Source organism: Enhydra lutris, unplaced genomic scaffold, assembly GCF_002288905.1.
Source record: "Enhydra lutris kenyoni isolate GAN:26980312 unplaced genomic scaffold, ASM228890v2 scaffoldscaffold62, whole genome shotgun sequence".
Taxonomy (NCBI): Eukaryota; Metazoa; Chordata; class Mammalia; order Carnivora; family Mustelidae; genus Enhydra; species Enhydra lutris.
The window spans coordinates 10,909,286-10,931,971 of NW_019154146.1; the positions used below are offsets into that span (position 1 = coordinate 10,909,286).

Below are 22,686 nucleotides of genomic sequence, written 5' to 3' on the forward strand. Positions count from 1 at the left end.
ATCATGTTGAAAAAAATTAAGAGAGCAATTAAGTGTGCAAGTGACAGAGAATTCTGGACAGCCAATTTAATAAAGGAGAGTAAGAACTATTGACAGTAACAAGAGCTGTTTAAGGAACCAACAGCAAGGATGCAAAGGCTGAGCTACTTCTATCTTTCCCTACAACTACCTTAAAATAAAACTATCACCCAAGGAGGGACAAAAGATAAAGAGAAAAAACAACATTCAGTCTTAAAGGAAAAGGCTCAGATGCGACTTCATGAACACAGCTCTGGAGCGTGTAAGAGTGAATCATTCTCCACATCCACTTGAGAGAGAACAAAAGTCGGATTCAGTGGTTTCCCCCCACAGATGATTTTTGGTCAAACACAAGGAAGATTTCCCAGTGAGGAAGTATATGAGACCCTGGAACAGGTTCCTGGCAACGTTATGGAAGAACCTATCTAGAGGGAGTAACACGCACCCAGCACCAGCCCAATGCACCCCTAGGGGCAGACATGGTGTGGGGATTTACAAGTAAGGCTTTCTGGTGTTTCTAGTGACTAAACACCCTAACGAGTCTCAATCTAATTTAGTCTTTTCCTAATTTCATGCTTCCTCAGGCCAACATAACAAGGATCTACTCTCCAGTATCCAAGAGACCAGGTTTACTATAGGTAGAAAGTAGACGGTCATTTAAGGTGACTCCAACTATTCGATTCTAGAGAAAAAGGAGAAAAATACTGGGTCTTTAAAAGGAAGAAAACTCTTTTTTAAGTAAAAACACAAAACCCATCCAAATCTAAGAAAATAGATATACACCAAATGCTCTCCATGAAATTAATATGTTAAGAAATAAATGCAAAGTAACTTTTTGGGAGAATAAAAAACTTCTCTCAAAGTCGATGCCATTTTCATGGTTATTTATTCTTTAAATAATTAAAACTTCACCGGACGAAGTCTATTCACAGTTCAAAATCTGCCAGTCTGGCATCAGAAATGTTAGCAAGCCTAGTTCACTTCGGAGGTTTAGATCTATATAACTCGGCGCAAAATGTTGACACTGCCTATCTTTTAACAGCCAGTAACACAGTAGCAGCCCTCTACGACCAAACAGGTATTTTCGTCCACTTTTTTCTAAGAAGCTCACTTTTCCTTTTTTTCTTTTCTTTTCTTTTTTCTTTTTTAAAGAGAAAGTGCGCGCACATGTATATGCAAGGGTGGGCAGGGGACGACAGAGGGACAGGGAGAGAGAGAATCCTAAGTAGGCTCCCTGCTGGGAACCCATGCAGAGTAGGGCTCCATCTCATGACCCTGAGATCATGACCCGAGCAGAAATCCAGAGCCCAATGTTTAATGGACTGAGCCACCCAGGCACACCACCCTCCTCAGTCCCCACCCCGCTCCTTTTTTAAGCAGACTCCCTGCCCAGCATGGAGCCCAACTCTGGTAGCAGTCACAGTCCTGAGATCAAGACCTGAGTGGAGCTTAACCAACTGAGCCACCCAGGGGCCCCATCACTTCTCCTTCTTTGAAAGAAAAGGAAACTGGATGTGTAGTTACTTGAAGAAACTACGAAAAGAGAAAAGAAAATCAGTGAAATGCCCCTAATTCTCTTAGTACCAATCTTAGGCAGACTGTAAGCAATAAAGACAAAACGTCACCAAATTGAAGGGGGGTGGGTTCTAACCAGCACAAACCTGCTGCTGTGGGTACTGCATTCCTCCCATGGTCCCGGGGGTCCGACCCTGGATGCTGATTGGATACCGCTGTGGGCCTGGGGGACCGTAGGAGCCTCCTGGGTAAGGGCTGCTCTGCTGAGGCTGAGAATGAGGGTTACTGCCCATCCCGTACAACTGAGGTCTCTTCATCACCATGGGATCCATTGGGCTGCCCTGGGAAGAAATAAACAAAGACACAGATTAAGTTATTATTTATTACAAAGGCAGAAATTTTATTATACTATCATATACGTTAAAAACACAACTATCCTTACTTTTGACAATACTAAAAATACATAATACATACAAATATCAAATCATTATGTTGTAACACCTGAAACTAGTATGCTATCAGTCAATTATTTAATTAAAAAAAAACAAAACAATAATAAGCTGGCAAAAGAAGAACGGTTAGGAACAAAGCCTAGATAGATACAAGACATTTACTGTTTACTTTTAGGAAGGTTTTAACAATTATGAGGGCTCCTATGTAAACAAGAGTAGGAAAGAGTTTGCAGAGAGAAAACATCTAAAATTCTAATACATATATAAGAAATGAGCATGATAGTTAACCTCACCCAGCTACTTTCAGCTAACTAGTAATAAAGACAAAGCGTACTGAGTGGTTAGCAACGCTTTTTGACTTCAAAGTATTCTTAGAACAACTACTTTAATGTGGACCTGAGTCTGCAACTCCTGATCAAACATAAATGCATCTGAGTGCACATTAGAAAGTGAAAGGGAGGATTTCTGATAATATAGAATGTCTAGGGTAAAAATTTTCAAAGCTCACTACTGCGCATGAATAGGCACCCAGACTCTGAGTCACAATCCACCTTCCCCATGTCAGTATCTTACCAAACATAACCAGTTCCAAACTAGACTCTGAGTTTTATTTTGGGTTCGGTGAGTCAGCCCATGGGCCCCAGGGCCAAGGCCATTCAGGAGAGCCAGAACTAGAGCCTCCGCTGGGACTTTCTTGCCCTGGGTGTTTCAAAGGAGCAAAGAGGAGGTGGGGGAAGTCCCTCCCCGCGGTGCTACAAAAGCCTGCAGCATTCATCCAACAGATCCCTCCTTCCTTCCTTCCTTCCTTCCTTCCAAAACCATATATTGATCCCTACTGTATGCCAGATTCTATGTAATATATTAGAAGGCTTAAAAATTAGCAGAACGAGTGAGGAAGCGCCAGGCTCAAGGTGGGCATAGAGCAGCACAGAGCAGCAGCGTAAAGCAGAGAGGCTCAAGGGAGGTGAGCTGTGTAGGAGGGTATGAGGAGACATAGGCAGTTCAGATCCATAGGACGGAGGAATCTGCAGAGAAGGAGCTGAAGCAGGCAGAACCAGCACGCGGGTGAGCCCTGCACGCCATCTTAAAGGCTTCAGATTGCATCTCGGGGTGAACCACTGGGTGCTTTTAACAGAGAGCTACAGTGGGATCCAGCTTTCGGAAAGCCTGTTCTCCAGCAGTGGCCTGGAGGCAGGGCGGGCTGCTGCAGGAAGGGGAGCTGAGGTTCTGAACAGGCGGCACTGGCGGGAGAACGCCAGCCCAGATGCAAGTAATGATGGAAATGCAATACGACTTAGAGACTGAGCAAGTGACGGAAGAAGACAGTCAATGGTGGCTCAACGGATGGTAAGACACCAACTGAGTCAGATATGCCGAGAAAGCAGCAGCTCTACCCTCTCCCCCATATGCCAGAGAGCCTTCAGAGTTCTACATAGGAAATCTGAGGTTCCTATAGGAAATCCAGCCAAAAACATCTAGAAGGAAGGGACCCAATGTGTTTATAGTTTGGGGAATAAGGGCTGACCTAGAATGATAAATAGGGAAAAATCAGCAAACAGAGGATACATGCTCCTGGAAAGGCAGTGATTCTTCTGTTTTACTCACTCCTGTATCTCCAGGACATAAGTCAAATAGTACACCTGGCACAAAACAAAATGTTCACCAAATACTGGATAATTAATCATTCACTCCTGTATCTCCAGGACATAAGTCAAATAGTACACCTGGCACAAAATAAAATGTTCACCAAATACTGGATAATATAAAAACTCAAGAACTTCATCCAGGAAGAATATATGAAACAAGAGCAATGGGTAGAGGACAAAATTGTAAAGAATATCACCATTTTATTTATTTTTTTTTTTTTAAGAATATCACCATTTTAGGGAGAAGGGAAAGGAGGAGCCCACAAAGAAGCCAAAAGAACAGTCAGAAAACAGAGATTCTAGAGGGTATAGAATCATGGAAAAGAAGGGAGTTGTGCGTGGCACCAAATTAGGTGTGCCAAATGCCGGCCAGGTAGGTGTCCAAGAGGTGAGGGTGAAAGCTTTTCTCGATGACTAGAAGGGAATTACTGGGTTTGGCAAGGAAGGCCTCATCAGAGGTGAGAACAGGAGTCAGAAGGTAAGGAACGTTAAGACATGAATGGGAGGGGAGACGTGAGCCAGGAGCACAGACAGAAAACCCAAGCTGGGGAAGCTACAAGAACTGGTGGTCTTTCCTCCCACTGATACCCCACCCCAAGGCTGGTATGTGCAGTGTGCCAGTGTGCCAGGCACTGAAGAAAAATGAACAGCCAGTACTGGAGAAATGACCAATTCCCTGAAGGAGACAGGCTGAAAAAAGATTAGAAGGCACACAGCAGGGGCACCTGGGTGGCTCAGTGGGTTAAAGGCTCTGCCTTCAGCTCAGGTCATGATCTCAGGGTCCTGGGATCAAGCCCCGCATTGGGCTCTCTGCTTGGCGGGGAGCCTGCTTCCTCCTCTCTCTCTGCCTGCCTCTCTGTCTACTTGTGATCTTTGTCTGCCAAATAAATAAATAAAATCTTAAAAAAAAAAAAAAAAGGCACACAGCAGACATCCTAACAGGACACACAAGGCACTATGAGGAGGGAGCATCTTCATGGGTCTGCGATGGGCTTTACCAAAGCCTTCCAAAAGAGAAACTCAGCTCTGAGGGATTCTGAGGAATTTGCCAGGAACTCCATCTCACCTGAATGAAAATATGTGTAGGCCCAACAGTTCTGCTCAAAATTCACTATTTCATGGAATTTTAGATGTGTTTCTTTCACCAGTCAGGGAAATCTTGTACTCACAATGACAATACACTGATGTTACACAACCTGGGCTAACCTCACAATTCAACACACAAACATGTATGTTGATAGAGTGTCATAAAACGAAAATCGAGTATTAAGAATTAAGTTTTTCCCAGAGTGATTTAAATTAGAACATACGCCTTACAAAAGCAAAATGTAATTATTTTCCCCACTTTCTTTCAAAAGATAAAATAAAACTTGCTACGGAAGTGTGAAAATCAAGGCTTAACTGGTGATCTCAGAATCCGCCGAATGAATGAATGGTCAACAGAGAGGCTGAGTAAATCAGATTTCAAGCTACATTTTGAATATGGAGTTCTGAGGCAGCCCTATCTTCACATTCAATCTGGATTAGCCAGGACATAGGAAAGGTCTACTGATTTCACTTCAAATAGTGTACCACCAAAACTGGCTTAATTGAAGCAGAAATTTAAAATGGAAAAAATGATTGGAATGTCTGTATTTTAATGCCACAGATAACGGTGCAGCAAATTCATCTTACCGGTGACTAAAATTGTTTCCTATCTGTCTCATCATTGCCATAACCTCTCACAGTCCTACTTAAAATTCAGTGAATTTGCACCCATGTCAAAAATGTTAGCCTAACCCTGAGAGTTCTGAAAATCAAAACCATGAAATACGCAAATCATCTGTACCTCTCAAAATGCATCTAATACCTTTCAGTGAGACTTCAGATATGAAAACAGATACTTATACAGTGCAAATTATTTAATTTTAACCTCTCTTTATGGCCTTGTGTTAAATACTCATCCACACCCCAAATTCATCCTGTGTGCTCTTGCTATTTTTAACATTAAATGTGTACAAGGGCAGGATCTCAACCCCAGCTTCTCACTATTACCTCTTTAGAGAAACCAAAGGCCAAAGCAAATCTAAGTCTAACCCAAAAAACCTAAAAGCCAAGTCTCTTCTCATATTCACTTCTAACCCAAAACGATTTTGTGTGTTTCTCAGCTATCCCTCGGTTGATCTATTCGAAAGTCCCATCATCTTCACTCTTACATAAAATTTACACTGTCTCAGAGACACTGTCCCCATGAAAACAGTCCTCAAGTACTCTAAACAGACATGCTTGTCCTCCCTGAGGGCCACTGCATAAGCACTGTCATCTGCGCGTCAATTCTGTAGAACAAGCTGGGTGCTAGGAAGGCCGCAGTACGGAGCACCCATTTTCAAAGCGCTCAGCACAGTTGTGTACGTTTAGTTACTCAGTGTCTCGTGCAATTTTATTTCTTGGTAAGACTCTCTTGCAACTCCTCCCTTGTTCAAAGAAACTTTTGTGTGTACATGTATATGTGAGTCGGGACACCACACACGCACATGTACGCACCCATGCTTTCCTAGATTTCCTTTTGGGAAGCTGCCACGGCTACCTACCTCCTCCCAAATCCTCAGAAGGTTTTCCATTCCCAGGAAGATGAAATAAGAAGGACAATGTGTATTTTTTAAATGTATACTTGAATATAAATTCCAGACAACTGAGGCGGCACAGTTAAGCTATATTATAAGTAAAAGAGGTTTATCAAAGACTGGCCTCAGAACTCAACAACATTTTTTTTTTTTTTAAGAAATCTATTTATTTGAGAGAGAGAGAACAAGAACATGAGCAGAGGGAGGGGCAGCAGGCAGAGGGAGGAGCAGACCCCCAGGTGAGCCGGGAGCTGGACAAAGGGCTGGACCCCAGGACTGGGACTACGACCTGAGCCAAAGGCAGACACCCAACCAACTGAGCCATCCAGACACCCCTCCAACAACCCTTTTAAAAGATGATCCAAATTAAACAACAGCTTATATACTTTCAGTATACTTTGGATAGACTTTTTTTTTTTTAAAGTAGGCTCCACTCTGGGTGTAGAGCCAGGAATGTGGGGCTTGAACTCACAACCCTGAGATCAAGACCTGAGCTGAGATCAAGACTCGGATGCTTTAGCACCTGAGCCACCAAGGCAACCAACTTTAGACAGACTTGATGCTTCTTATACTTATTCCTTCACTACCACTCTTCCAGAGTACGCCTATATATGGATTTATAATAAAGATATCGATGTAATTGTATTTACTACTAAATATCAAGGTAAGGATATAGTTTATTAGTAGTTTATTTCTGAATACAGTATTTCACCATTTTTTCAGCCCAATTCCTGAGACCACAAATCAAAGAAAGGCATTGCAAAACCCACTGAAAGAACTATTGTATTTTCTGGATTTATAATCATATCTATATGTCTGGATTAAATAAGAGCTCAGAGAAACTCTTCCCATTTTGAACCACTATTTGGGAGAATATTCTATCATACCAGCAGCTAAAGAGAACTTTGAGGTAATACACCATTACCTATAAAATGACAAAAATAATGAAACCCAATTTGAGAAAATGAATGTTTGCACTAGTGGATTTTATACCTACTAATCGGCTTTTCACCACTACTTCACTCTGAGAGATAACACAACAATGAGCTTTAAACAAAAGCTTTAAAAACTATACGTTGTTCCAACTCTTATCCTCTCTCTCCAATGGGGCAGGAGTGTGATTTATCCCAATCTGCCTGCGGCTATGCGATTCCTAATACTGATGGGAGACGGGATGGTCCAGTGAAGAACGTGTGGGCCTGGCTGCACGGTGGGCCCACACCCTCACCTCATCACTTACCCCCGCTGTGTGACCCTGAATAGGTTGCTTATTAGTCTTCTCAGTCATTAAATGTAAGAAATAATACCTAACTCACAGAGAATGTGAAAATCAAATTAGTAAGAACTGTAACAGGCCTCAGAGCTACTTACCAATTGTTCAAAGAAGAAAACTAGAACAACCCAACTCTTCAACAATCACAGAATATGTGAACAAGCCGTAACACATGAGCAGAGTGGGCCAGAGACATGGAAAAGTACACACAAAACAATGCCAAATGTTTAAGAGCGATGTGCATGAGTTACGACTATGTGAAAATCAGGCTGATAAGGATCAGAGCCAGCACAGCGACCTGTACGGAGTGGCCGTCATATCGTGAAGCCATCTATGTTTACTCTTCTGTGATAATGTCTAAATATAACTCAAAAATGCCCATTTTTTCCCAGGCATGCTGCAAACATTACTATGGTTTTCTGTAGTGCGGGGGTGGATGGGGCACAGCTGTCCCAGGCTCGTTCTCTCCCATCCCCGCACCCACACCCCATTCACAGCATGCACGAGCAGGGGACAGCTGCTGGTCCTCCTTCTGATGGCACTCCTGCTCTCCCCTCTGGTCTGAACCCAAGCTCGCTCAAGTCCTGGTTCAAGGACAGCAGAGCTTCCGCCTTCACCACCCCCGCAGAAATACCATCTATGGGACCTACCCCAAGAATCTCTCCTGGCCTGCTTATAACAGACTCCTCGCTTGCCTTGTATTGTTATTGAACTCATGTACTAGTTTGTCGTTTTTCATGTGTTATTTCTTATCTCCCAAGTAGTCGAAAATGGCAACGTCTATGCTTTGCACGTCCTTATGTCTCACTTAGCACACAGCACAGATGACTTAGACTGTGCTGACTCAGTAACTCCACGGGAATGATGACTGATCACATCAAGTAAAATATTCTCAAAAATAAAAAGTAAAAATCACTGACCAATTTCTGTATCGATTCTGAACATAAATGAAGAAGACACAAGTAAAGCCAATAATATACAATGCAACATCCTTTGGTCAAGTTCTTCTAATGGCGTTAAAATCAGTTTAAATCAAAAACAGAGAAGCAAGGCACTAAAGGCTTTTCCTTCATTTCATATTCTTCTTCAAGCCAGAAAATACCAAGATTCTCAGTTACCACCGTCACCACTACCACAGAATCCAATTACCAAGGAAACACTGTCATCCCAGATGACATACTGAAGGCTGGGAGAGTGGGGACTTGCCCAGGGCTGCAGCACTCGTGCAGAGCCAAGACTGGAGTACAAGTTTCCTGACTCGGGCCCACGGTCCCCTGCACTATAGCATGCATCCCTGTCCACCATGAAAGCAAGGCAGGAGAAAGTGTAACCCAGCATCTAAACCCACCATGTTCTTACTTGTACTAATGACAAGGCACTACTTATTTCTGAAGATCCAAACTTCAAATCTGAGTATCAGCACTCATTCTGTCAATACAGGAATATCTGTTATACTCTACAATGGCAGGGGAAGGATCAAGAAGTAGAATTCTAAGCCATCGGTCATGGCGGAAAAGGCTGTTTGGTTGCTGGTCCTAAGAACCACGGTGCCCTCTAACCAGGATGCCACCTGCAGTGAGGGAGGAGGGGCAGGGAGGGACCAAAATACTCATCTACTGGCTTGGAAATATGACCCTGTCAATACTTTCGGTTTGGGTTTCGTTACGGCAAGTTAAATAGAACATATATATTTGTGGAATCACAGAATGAAATTTGAAGTAAGAGGGAGGGCAAGGGGATAAGGAAAAAAATTGTAAAAATGGGATTATAGGCAATTTTTATTTGTGCAGTTTTTATCTGAAAGAACATGTTTTGATGCGTAATTTTATTTTTTTTGAAGATTTTATTTATTTATTTGAGAGAGAGAGAGAGAGAGAGAGAACAAGAGCAGACAGAGGGGTGGAGGGGCGGAGGGAGAAGCTGACTCCCTTCTGAGCAGGGAGCCTGACAGAGGACTCGATCCCAGGTCCTTGGGATCATGATCTGAACAGAAGGCAGATGCTTAATCGACTTAGTCACCCAGGTACCCCTCGATATAGAATTTTAAATAAGGAAGCTTGGCACATATATATTATCCTTAAACAGGACAGAAGTAGAAGACACAATATTTTTTCCTAACTATATTCTAAATTTAAAATACCATTGGATTTTCATTTTTCAGAATTAAGATTAGCCATAAAATATTAATATGTTATTACATATGTATGGAGTGACTTCCATAAACTACCAATAAAAAACAACATTCAGAAGCTGTGATTCTGAACTCTTAGACATACTTTATAAAATGCATCCATCATGGATGTACATCCAAAATTAACATATAGTGAGTGTCAGGGGTCAATGAAATGTCCTCTAGAAACCCATCCGAAGACCCTCCTGACCTACATTATCAAATAATAACCAGTATCTACTATGCATTTCCAAAGCACTTTAATACATTTCCATTTGATCACAATTCCTAAGATTCTCTGGATAAAGGATTCAGCAAGGTGACGACAAATCTTAGCACAGAAAAGAACCTCATTGGTTCACAGCTGATGTATACACGAATCCCCTAAGTGTCTACAACCATGTAAGGTTATTAATTCCTTCCTTCTACATAACAGAAGTCTGTTCCTTGAAATTTACATCCATTTGAAAAGTTACAGCCGTTTATCTATTTCCTTTCTCTGAGCAAAATACACCAATTCTTAGTACCCCTAACACAAAAAAATCTTATGGGGCGGAACTTGCTCCTCTTCCACAAAGCTTACATTGGTACTCATGCAGCCTTGGATCTGCATACTTGTCCCGCAGCCCCGTCACACTCCTGATCCATCCCAGGAGCTGCAATGAAACCCCACTTCCCCCCTCCCATGATTCGGTTGGGCATTGACTCTAGTGGCAGAAGTTGGTCTGTATCTCTGCTTATTTTCATTTTGCCTATTTCTGGTCACCATTCTACCCTGACATCTAACATATTCACTGTATCTCCTACCTTGACTTCAAACACCAATTAAATCGGCATACCATTTCATTCATGTCTTTGCCCATGTCACTGACAAAAATATTGAAGAGGTCAAGGAAGGGGACAGGGCCTTCGGCTAACCACTAGTGCCATTCATAGAGACTGACACAGATCCAGGCATCAGCATTCTTGGAGCAAGAGAAATTGGGAAAATCCTTCCCACTGATCAAAGCACTCTGCCGATCTGCTTACTATGCAAGCAAAAACATCCACCGTGGGTGACAACCTCTTCCCTGCTTCAAATTCCCCCATCTTTTTCATATAAAATAAACAGTCCATGGTTTAGATAAAACACTTAGAATTCTGGCAATACAGGTGTAAGGGAAAGGGAGGGAGTTCAGAGTCAGACAAACCTGAGTGTGAATTCTGCCTGTGCAACCTACTAGCTGCGTAACTTTGGCTCACGTCTAATAGAGTACAGTGGTGTTCACCTCTTTCGTTGTTAAGGGATCAAATGAGGTACCACAGGATTTATCACACAGTAAGAGCTTCCTAAATCTTTTTCTTTTCCTCTTAACAAATTAGCAAACTGAAGTCAGAGGGAAATCACTCAATAATTTATTTATTTTCCTGTCTCCCAGCATACTGTTAATTAAAGGTAAAAATTTTGTTTTCTTCAAATTTGTGTACCTAGCACTTTGCACAATGCCTGGCATCATTAACATTTGTTGAACAGAAAAAGCAATGACATGCTCGACACCACGTGGCCAGTTACACAATAGGACTCTAATTGGAAAGCAGGCTTCTCGATAGTCAATAGGTACAAGAGGAAAGAATCAGGCGTAACTGCAGACAAAGCTTCACGTTTTACAAGTTCATCTAAGCCATAGCTTCCATTACCTCCTCATGCCTGCGGCTCCCAGATGTGTCTCCCTTGGCTGCTTCCCTGAGCCCCAGAGCTCTCTACCCAACCGCCACCCAATCTTCCTGCCTGGATGCGTGGGATACTCCCACGTGCTTCTGATCTCAGTGGAAGACACCCCACCCAGATGGACAAGCTGGAATCCAGGGATGCGTTCTGACTCCTTCCTCTCCCACCACAGCCATCCCTCACCAAATCCAGTCAGCTGGACCCACCACCGCTGCCAAAAGGAAATCTGCCCCCTCCGACCATACTGGCCTCTATGGGGCTCTGGAAAAAGCACATACTTTCCCACCAACGGACTTTCAACTACACCGTTCCCTCCATGTACAAGGAGCCCCATGCTCCTGCGGAACCCCGCGCCAGCACGCTGTCCTCAGAGAACCCCTCCCTGGACAGAGTGAGGCAGGATCCCCTCAGAAAACACTGTGCCTTTCCTTCATGGCACCCAGTAAAGCCTACAAGAACATTTATTTGTGTGACTATTTGATAAAAGTCTGTCTTCCCAGCTAGACTGTCCCACAGGAATAGGAATGAAGAAGTGAAAAGACAAATATTAAACCCATTTATAGCTATCATCCAGATACCGCAGAATAAGCCAAGAAAATACAGTTCCCCAGTTTGGGGTGGATTTTTATAAACTGGCAAAACCTATTATTTGCCTAATCCCCCAAGCTCAGCAACTTATTAAGTCAATTCAATGTGTAAATTACTGTCTGACTGAAACATACTCTTAAATTTAATTTAGCAAATGTAATAACTTTATGAATAAACCAAAGTGTATATATATTTTTTTTATTTCAAGTGTAGATTAGATCTAAAGGGAATATCAAAATAGTAATGGTATATATTTCTATTTTCCCTGGATTTCTTATTTCTCACTATCCAAAAAAAAAAAAAAAAAAAACTGTAGAGCTATTACCATGGCTTTAACTATTTCTAAAATTTACATCTCTAAGTATGCACTATCATTCATATCCATGTGTCACTTCTGACAACTGAGTAGCAGGCTTATTTAAGAAAGAGAAATAATATGGTATATTTCCCATATAAATACAGATTTAAATCAGAAAGGAAGTTTTTGTGGGAATATGTCAAATTTCAACCTCGTCCCTTTTAGCTGTGATGCTGAAGGATCTCTCTGCATGTCAGCTCTCTGCATCTGTTACTCATCTGAACACCAAGAACACTACCACCATCGCTACAGCGCTGTTATAGAATTGCAGATACTAGAGTTAAGTCCTTGGCCCATAACAGGCTTTTTTTTTTTTTTTTTAAAGATTTTATTTATTTATTTGACAGACAGAGATCACAAGTAGGCAGAGAAGCAGGCAGAGAAAGAGGAGGAAGCAGGCTCCTCGCTGAGCAGTGAGCCCGATGCGGGGCTCGATCCCAGGACCCTGGGATCACGACCTGAGCTGAAGGCAGAGGCTTTAACCCACTGAGCCCCCCAGGCACCCCCATAACAGGCTTTTAATAGGGATAGATTTTATTATTGTCATTATTGTGTGAAAGTGAACTCCAGAATAATCACCATGAGGCACGGATACTCTCCACCCCTCCACTCACGTACAGCAGACAGACGCTGCTCATCAATCCTAGAATTCATTTTCCTGCAGTCCAGTAAGCCTCAGAATCTTTCACCCTGTACAGTGGCAGGAAGCCACGAGTAATTATCAGATTTTGCAAGCAAGCAGAAACCGACTTGCTGTGTCTACTACAAGGGAAAAGCATAAAGTTTTATCCCAGGTAGACCGGGGTTCATATTCCTCTCCTACTGCCGACTAGCCATGAAGTGTTGGGTAAATTATTCCAGCGCTCTAAGCCCGTTTTCTCACCTTTCGAGGGAAGTTAATACCTCCCTCACAAACACAGCCATTCTGGGGGTGCCTGGGTGGCTCAGTGGGTTAAAGCCTCTGCCTTCAGCTCAGGTCATGATCCTGGGGGTCCTGGCAGGGAGCCTGCTTTCTCTCTCTGCCTGCCTCTCTGCCTACTTGTGATCTCTGTCAAATAAATAAATAAAATCTTTTAAAAAAACAAAAAACAAAAAACAAAAAGAACACAGCCATTCTGAAGATGTTTGGTATGTGAACTGCACGGATAAACAAGTCCAAGGACATGTCAGAGTGGCACCGAAAGACAAACGAGAAGTTACTGGTTTCCCCGGTGATGGCCATGGTGACCAACATGCCTATTTCAAACTATTCTATTAACTTTTTGAAATTAACTTTAAAATTGCATCAAAGAAAATGCCAGTACAAATATTACGAATGTTAACAACTAATGTAGCTGTCTCTAGACAAAGAGAGCCTGCCGCGCTTCATACACAGGCTCCAGCCCCCGGCGCAAATGTGCTGCAAATGTGCTTTCTGGACACAAGCCCCTACTGAGGACCCACTTTATCAGAGCCATAGTTAACTTAACATATACTGGTGGTAATGTAATGTGACTGTTCAAAGCACAAAAAGTTAGTATGACTACTATACAGTTGACCCCTGGAATACATGGGGGTTAGGGGCACTGACCCCATGCAGAATCAAAAATGCACTTACGAGTTCTGACTCTCCAATAACTTAACTATTATTGGCCTACTCTTGGCCGGAAGCCTTACCAAAAACATAATCAATTAACACATATTTTGTATGTTCTACGTATTATATGTTCCATGTTATATGTATATATACTATATTCTTACAAAAAGTATACCAAAGAAAATATTAAGAAAATCATAAGGAGGGACACCTTGGTGGCTCAGTCAGTCAAGCACTTGATCGCAGCTCAGGTCTTGAGCTCAGGGTGATGAGTTTGGGCCCTACACTGGGCTTGGAACCCACTTACATATTTTTAATATTTATATATTTATAATATATATAATATAAATATTATAGGATATATGATTTCTACATTTATAATATATAAAATACATAATTTATAATATGTATATTTAATATATTATTTATTTTTAAAAAGAAAATCATAAGGAAAAGAAAATACATTTATAGTACTGTATTCATTAAAAAAAAAAAAAAAAATCCACATATAAATGGCCCCCTGCAGTTCAAGTCCACTCTTCAGTACAGACTGAAAAAGGGCAATTCAATGCATGTACAAGGCCTAGCCAGGATCCTACACTGAAGGAAAGAAGATCGCTACGGAGGTGCTATTACGACGGTGGACAAAACGAGAAAACGGACAATATTTCAAGTGCTGCACCCAAGTTAAATATCCCACCAGCCGCGACTGCACTGAGGTCTGGGGAAGAATCACCTCATCCCAAGAAATACGCTCCAGGACTACACCAGCACCTGTGAGGGAGTATAGGGCATGGTGTGTGCAGCCGCCTCTCAAAGGATCCTGAGAAAAGGCACCCTAGGTGGACAGATAGGTGGGTAAAAGTAATGTAACAAAGCGTTCAAAATTGATGTATCCAAGTAAAAAGCATACGGGATTTGTCTGCACTATTCTTGAGACTTTCTCATAAATCTGACATTATTTCCAAATAAAAGCTAAAAGAAGGGCAAAAAGAAACGGAAAACGAGAACAATCGCTATACCTTTCATCGGCAAGGAGGGCTGCGGCTCCTCGGAACTGAGAGGCCCTCACAGCTGCAGGTGTCAAGGGGGCCGCTGGCAGGCTTAAAACCTAAGGGGGTGGGGGGACACTGTAAGAAGGAAAGCAGGGGAAAAGGAACATGGAGAACCCTGAGAGTCAGAGCACCAGGAGGGAACACACGGGAAAAAGAAGGGTGCGGGTAAGGTATTACTGGGGAGGAGGATGGGGCTGCAGTACTTCTCCTAAATGTACTAAAGCTGGCAAAACACATACTGAATAGATGTATTTTAAATACTTAAAAAAAAAAAAAAAATCCTCAGAAGGAGCTCCTGGCTGGCTTGGTCAGAAAAGAGTGTGACTCTCGATCTAGGAGTTTCAAGTTCAAGACCCACATGGGGTGCAAAGATTACTTAAAAAAATAATAATAATAAAGTTAAGGGGGGAAAAGGAGGTGTTTTTAAAAAAAATAATCCTAGGAAGATTCCACAAAAATGTTTTTTAATTAAAAAAATAAAAAGCCATCTTCCAGGTTAAAATCCTGCTCTGGTAGATAACCTGAAAATATGATTTGTGGGAAAGGGTATCTCAACTTTCAAGATGTAATAAGACTTCTGCCCCCTCAGGTTTCCTACTATGCTTTTTAAAAGCTCTCAAACCAGTCATTAAAGATTTGAAATGTGCCATCTATAACCCAGAAACCTCCCTTATTTGTTTTTATAAGTTTCAAAAAGTGCTCTCATAACCCCCACTTTTCACATGTGACCCTGCTCCCTCCTCTTCCCTAAAGAGGGTATAAACAGACCTGGTCCCCTAGCAGTGCCTCCCAGGGCAGGAGGCCCACTGTCAAATTCTCTGGTTTAAAATCAGGAGAGCAACTATCCAATGAAAACATACCCAGTATTTTTCAATCTCTGTACAAATTTTAAAAAGCAGATTATCCCAAAACTGTGGCTGACAAAGCTTGCACCAGAGGAAGGAGAGGGTACAGAGACGGCCCCCCGTGTAACAGCACAACTGCTTGCCATGGCAGGTGGAGCTTAACTCTCCAACTCCCCAGCCATCGGGCCTTCTTTGGTGCAGCAGAGTGGGGTCAAGTGAGCAGACTCTGGAATTAAGGCTGGCCTGCACAGGGGGTCACCACTTACTGTGTGATCTCTGGCAGATCCTACTAATTCTCCAAATTTAAGCTTCCCCCTCTGAAAAGTTAGGATTATAACAGTAACCACCTCATAGCATTGTCCTCAGTATGAAATAACACAGTAGATACAAAACACAGTGCCTGGCACATGGTAACTGCTGACGTGTGCGCGCTTGTTCCTCCTGAGCAGTCACACCTGTGAGCGTCCCAGGGGCAAGATGAACCCTTACAGCCCCTTCCCGTTCCAGCTTTCTTTCTTTTTTTTTTTTTTTTAAAGATTTTATTTATTTATTTGTCAGAGAGAGAGAGAGGGAGAGAGAGCAAGCACAGGCAGACAGAATGGCAGGCAGAGGCAGAGGGAGAGGGAGAAGCAGGCTCCCTGATGAGCAAGGAGCCCGACGTGGGACTCGATCCCAGGACGCTGGGATCATGACCTGAGCCGAAGGCAGCTGCCCAACCAACTGAGCCACCCAGGCGTCCCCCGTTCCAGCTTTCTAGAACCGGCCCTCCTCCATGCCAGAACGTCCACCTGTCGTGATTAAGTAATCAAAAGGAATGAGGACAGTTAGAGATTGTTTCTCCTTTCTGCCCCATTCTTTGACTAGAAATCTTACCAATAAACTGTCCTTAAAGTCAAAAAGGCAGGGAAAGGGCTACAAAGAGGTCTAAAGAATTCAAAGCCCAGAAGTTCAACAACCAAATAATCAAGGCTCACCTTTGGGTGCCACACCTGCCACCTGCCATGTCTTCGATAATAAACCTAGACAGCCCTCATGCACACCTCCGTGCCAAAGCACTAAGTAAGGCACACCCCTTTCTAGAACGCCCTTGCACCCAACACACTTTTGGTACCTGTAAACTGAAGAAACTCTTCCTGGTTCCAGAAAGTCCAAGATGAAGTATTCTGCTTTCTCTGCCACTATCTCATTTAACAGATAATAAACATCTACACAACCATTTGCAACCCTGCTTACGTGGCCTCCCATCAGTGAGCACCTGAAGGGCAGAAAGGTGTCTTCCTCATCCTAATTCTCCTTATAGCCCCTACTTCTCATACAGTCAACAATTATTGCTCCTATTACTTAATAAAAAACTAAAAAAACAAAACACTCTCAAGTGCACCTTAACCCTTACCTCTCCAAGCTACCTTCTCCTAAATAATATTGTACTGCCTTCTAGACGTTTCAACTAGACGTAATGAAAACTATGACACCGGATCCCAAGTCTGGCTTACAGCAGGCACTTAACGAATGTTTAGTGTATGAATGTGAGAAAGACACCCAGCTGTGTCTCCTATTCCCAGTGTGACTTCTCCTGGGTTCCTATTATAATGCTCCAAACACAGGCATTTTTTATTTCCAGTCTATAAATGTTACTATTTCTAATATTCTTACAACATCATTTCCCAAACTATGTTTACAGCTGTTACTGTAATTAAGAATGGAAAATGTCTAGGCTGCTGGGGAATCAGAGATGGATCTGACCCAGGACCTTCCACCTCCACAGACACTGGAACCTAGTGGGGGGGTGAAGTAATCTCTACACCCAGTGTGGGGCTCAAACTCACAACCCTGAGATCAAGAGTCACACACTCCACAGACTGAGCCAGCCAGGCACCCCCTATTCTGTTCATTTCTGGCAGGGGGGCATAAAATCTACTTTGATTGTGGGTTTGCTCTTTTTCCTTTTTATCTTTTTCCTTTAATCAGTTTTGCCTTATATACTTTGAAGCTATATTGTTAGGAGCATAAAGTTTCATGACTATTATAAAAAAAAAAAAAAGAAAGAAGGGAAAATGTCTATAAAGCAGATGTCGCTCTTTAAGATTCAGAATATAAGTCAGCATAATAAAAGTCTAAAACATCCTACATAAAAAAAAGACCTGTTTAACTCGGTTGCTCCCAAACCTGTCGAGGCAAGTTTTTGTTTTTTCCGTAGAACACAGGAAAACATAGACCAGAATGACAATAACGCATTCCGTCTTCATTGTTAGCCGGGTCTATGTAGCTAGACAAACAAGCAAAGAGTAAGTATGTGTGAGTGTGTGTGTGCATGCATAAGACTCCTAGCTCCACTAGTGTGACAGCATGACACGGTGCTTAGTTTACCTGAGGATTTTTATACAGAGCTAGGTTGTTAAGAGCAACAACAAGATTTTTTTATTATTATTTTTATTAACATATAATGTATTATTTGCCCCAGGGCTACAGATCTGTGAATCATCAGGCTTACGCATTTCACAACACTCACCATAGCACATACCCTCCCCAATGTCCATAACCCAGCCACCCTATCCCCACCCCCCCCACCCCCAGCAACACTAAGTTTGTTTTGTGACATCAAGAGTCTCTTAAGGTTTGTCTCCCTCCCGATACATAGCTGGACAGTAGGAGTAACAACAAGGTATGCTGGTCATATAGGCTCAGCATTTATGGCAAATTATTAATCAAGCCCCACCTGAAACAATTTGTTAAATTGATTTTAATCACTGGGCCTCTCATGTGAAGCTTTGTATAATCAGCATTTCATTTACAAAATTAATTGCCTGATTGATTCTCTGGAGGCAGTTGCTGTCATTACCCTGCTGTCATAACTTCTGAGTAGGGTGTCACAACAGGAAATTCTGACAGTATGAAAAGCACTGCTATTTTAAAAATGGGTGAGGAGAGAAAGGGATAAAGGAGGAAAACCAAAGAAGTCACATTACCCCCTTCAGCCTGAGAGAAACCTGAAAGTGTTTCACGGCAAGTACACTCTATACCAGTACCTATCTGCTAACCTAACTAATGTACAAATCTAGGGTTAGGAGCATGCAAGATTTTTGTACCTGAAAATAGTACTAGAATGTAAAGGCACCAGAGTTCAATGTTAACCTGTGTTACAAAATATGTACCTTGATATAGGAATACTCTTGACCAGAAATTTTAGTTTACAACTAATACCAAAATATATCCGATGTAAGCGTGTCCAAAACAAACATAAGCACACACTGATTCATCTTCCAAAAACATCTGTGTCTGTTATCGTCAGATACACACACCTTTTACATTTAGTTTATTGCTCACTATTTAACCATCTACTTTTTAGTAAATCTGTCATCACAATCGACTAATAAAAATTAGGCTGAAGAGTATTTTCATGTAAAAGAAAACGATAAGACAAGTATAGAACAGGGAAGAAAGAGGGACTTTTTAAAAGTTACTGAGTATCAGCAAAGGTGAGACCGTACTGGGGCGCCTGGGAGGCTCAGTCCGCTCAGCATCCTGGCTCTTTATTTCAGCTCAGCTCATGATCTCAGGGTCCTGGGATCAAGCCTCCGCAGGGTTCCACACTCAGCGAGAAGCCTGCTTGGGATTCTCTCTACCCCCTTTCCTTCTGCCCGTCCCCCAACTCATGCTCCCTCTCCAATAAATAAATCTTTAAAAAAAAAAAAAAAAAAAAGTGAGACTGCATTACCTGTATATTTTTTTTTTAAGATTTTATTTATTTACTTGACAGAGATCACAAGCAGGCAGAGAGGCAGGCAGAGAGAGAGAGGAGGAAGCAGGCTCCCCGCTGAGCAGAGAGCCCGATGCGGGGCTTGATCCCAGGACCCTGAGATCATGACCTGAGCCAAAGGCAGCGGCTTAACCCACTGAGCCACCCAGGCACCCCACCTGTATATTTTCAAATGAAAATATACATCAATGGCATCAAGCCAGCCTAAGATCCAATTTTTCTCTACCCTTAATTTGCCTTTTCAGAAAGAATGCCCATTTCTGCAAAAGCCCCTAAATCTTGCCTTCTCCCAGCTCACAGTAGCATTTCCCACAATCTCAAGATATCAAAAAGGCAAGGTAGACCACACAAAGCCAAGTTATTTTCAAATGCATAAAATAACTTTCCCAGTATGGGGGGGAAGAGGGGTTCATTTAAAACAATCCCCATTCAATGCAATCCAATCCCAAATAAGGCCTCTTTTAAATGAATTTAAAAGAGGCCTCCTCAGGAAACGAGATGTAATTTGCCTTCCTTTCAGTACACTGAATTTTGATTCCTACATACAGCCACAGATTCTCTTTCAAAAGAAAGATCACTTCATAAATTTGCTCTGTTATCTTGTGACCGAAGGTGTTTTCTTTGCTGGCTCGGTAAGGAGAGCTGATCGGGCCATCATACCCACTCCCATAATGCAGGTTAACGTGACAAATTTATGGTTAGAAAATATAAAGGCAAAGTCTCCCCCAGCACAAACACCCTGGAAGGGTAAAGAAGGGTAAGGGCCTCTCCTGGACCTCCTGGCCACATTCTACTCCCCTGCACAGTAAGAGCAACGGTCTCTAACACTTGGCTCATAGGGATGTGCTAAGTGCTGATAAGATAATGTCTACGAAGTGCTTTAAGTTCTGGGGGAAAAGGCTTTATAAAAGCGTAATAGATGCCTAGAATCACTCCTTAAGCTACACACACACAGTGTCAGAAAAGAGGGTTCACAAATTCAAATGTGTATCAATTTCACACCTTTCATGACAAAAGAACCAAATAAAGGGAAGGCAGAAAAATCTTCTGCATATGCAAAGGATGTGAAGGCTTTACCTAAGCGTAGGAAAGCCTGCCTCACCGCTGCCTAGGACAGGACTCCACAGTGCGTCAGAAATGGCTCAGAGCAGAGATGCTGGAGTGAAAAGGGGTGGAAGCTATCTACAGAAACAGGAATGGGGGCCGGCGTGAGGGTACACTTGAAAATGTGTATTCAGGATGATAAAATTTCCTGTTTGGGGGATAAAGGGGAAAGTGCTATTTTTAAACATACCATGTAAAAGTAGCTTGTTAAAATAATCCCACTTATTGAGGATTTGAAGGAAAAGTCCAGCTTCTGTCTTCTCAAAACAAGTGGGGAATAGGGACCTAGTCTTTCGGGATGATACATCTTGAATGCTGGAAGAGGTATGAGGAAAATTACGTTTATCCAAAGGAGGCAGGAGTTAGAAAAGGTTAAGAAACAAAGATTCAGATAAAAGAGGAAACAAGAGTCCATATCCATTCATTCAACATTGTTTAAACTGAACAAATATTAATGTCCAAGTCACAATGAACGATAGTAGATGTGTAAGACGGTTCTTGACTTTAAGAAACATACACTATAACAGAGAAAATAAAAGATGTATACAAATAAAACAACATATAAATAAGCTTGTAAATGCCACAGGACAGAGAAAATGAAGTCCCATAAGTGCTCAGCTAAGGGTAATAAGTTCTAGTTGAAAGAAATGCAAGGATTCATGGGGAAATTATATCATTTAAGGTGGGAAATAAAAGATGAAGAAGACATATAGAAATATCAAGACACAAATATAATAACAGCCACTGTTTGATGAGTGTCTACGGTGAGCAAAGCACGGTGCTAGGTGCTTTACAAATGAAATAACCAAGTCTAACAAAAATCCTGCGAAGTACTTAACATTACAAGCCACTGTTTTTAGTTGAAGGGAATTACCCCTAGATTAGGTAACCTGCCCAAAGTCACACTTACAAAAAGATGGAATCAGGATTTTCCCAAGTCTGGCTGGTACTCTTTGGGGAAGAGATCTCTAATGGCCATTAAGCTCCCCTCCGAGCCACTCCAATTAATAACCCATGATACGAACAAACTGTGAACCTGAAATGTGTCCCCCCAAAATTCGTATGCTAAAGCCCTAATCACCAGTGTGACTGTGTTTGGAAATAGGGCCCATAAGCAGGTAGTAAAGGTTAAATGAGGTCATAAGGGCAGGCCCTCATCTGACAGGCCTGGTGTCCTTATAATAAGATGAGAGAAAGACCAAGGCATCCTCTCTCTCTCTCTCTCCCTCTCTCTCTCTCCACCCACCCCCCACCCCCATGCACACACAAAGAAGTCACATGAACACACAGCAAGGTGTGCAAGCCAAGGCAAGAGACCTCAGAATGAAACCTACCTTGCTGGAACCTTGGAACCTTGATCTCAGAATTCAGAACTCCAGAGCTATGAGACATACATTTCTACTGTCGAAGCCACCCAGTTTACAGTATTTTATTATGACATCCTGAACAGACAAAGACACACCACTTCTGTTTTTACTGATTTGTAACATACAACCCGAACTCAAGACGGCTCCCCGGATTCCTGCCTCCTGACAGCCACAGCTTTGTGCAATCCCCTCCTGAGAATGGGCGAGACCTGGGACTTGTACCTAACCCTGAAAATATACAAAGGTGAGGGGATTTTGCAAATGCAGTTGAAGTCCCTCATCAGTTGACTTTGGGCTAATGAAAACAGAAGCCATCCCACATGGGCCCTTTAAAAGAAAGTCCAGCCTCCCCAGAAATTAGAGACTCTCTCTCTGCTGGTGGCACTGAAGAAGCAAGAGGCCACGACACTACAGCCACAAGGAAATGAACACTGCCAGCAGTGTGAGGGCGCCCTCCCTAGCCAAGCCTCCAGCTGAGAATGCAGCCCACTGACTAATCACGGCCTCCTGACACCTTCGACAGTGTGTGTCCGGCAGGTCACGCGTGGACTCCTGACACACAGGAACTCCTGAGATAATGAATGTGCGGTGTTTTACACCACTCAAGTTGTTACGCAACAAATACAAACAAAAGCTAATCCACGGCTTAGT

General features: G+C 42.4%; 1 protein-coding gene across 1 annotated transcript in view; it reads right to left on the bottom strand.

The window, feature by feature from the left end:
- Positions 1-22,686, bottom strand: part of LOC111158721 (AT-rich interaction domain 1B) — a 441,226-nt gene that overhangs the window by 388,165 nt on the left and 30,375 nt on the right. The window contains 1 exon segment of the mRNA XM_022520948.1: positions 1,680-1,874. Coding sequence (XP_022376656.1) covers positions 1,680-1,874 — 195 coding nt within the window.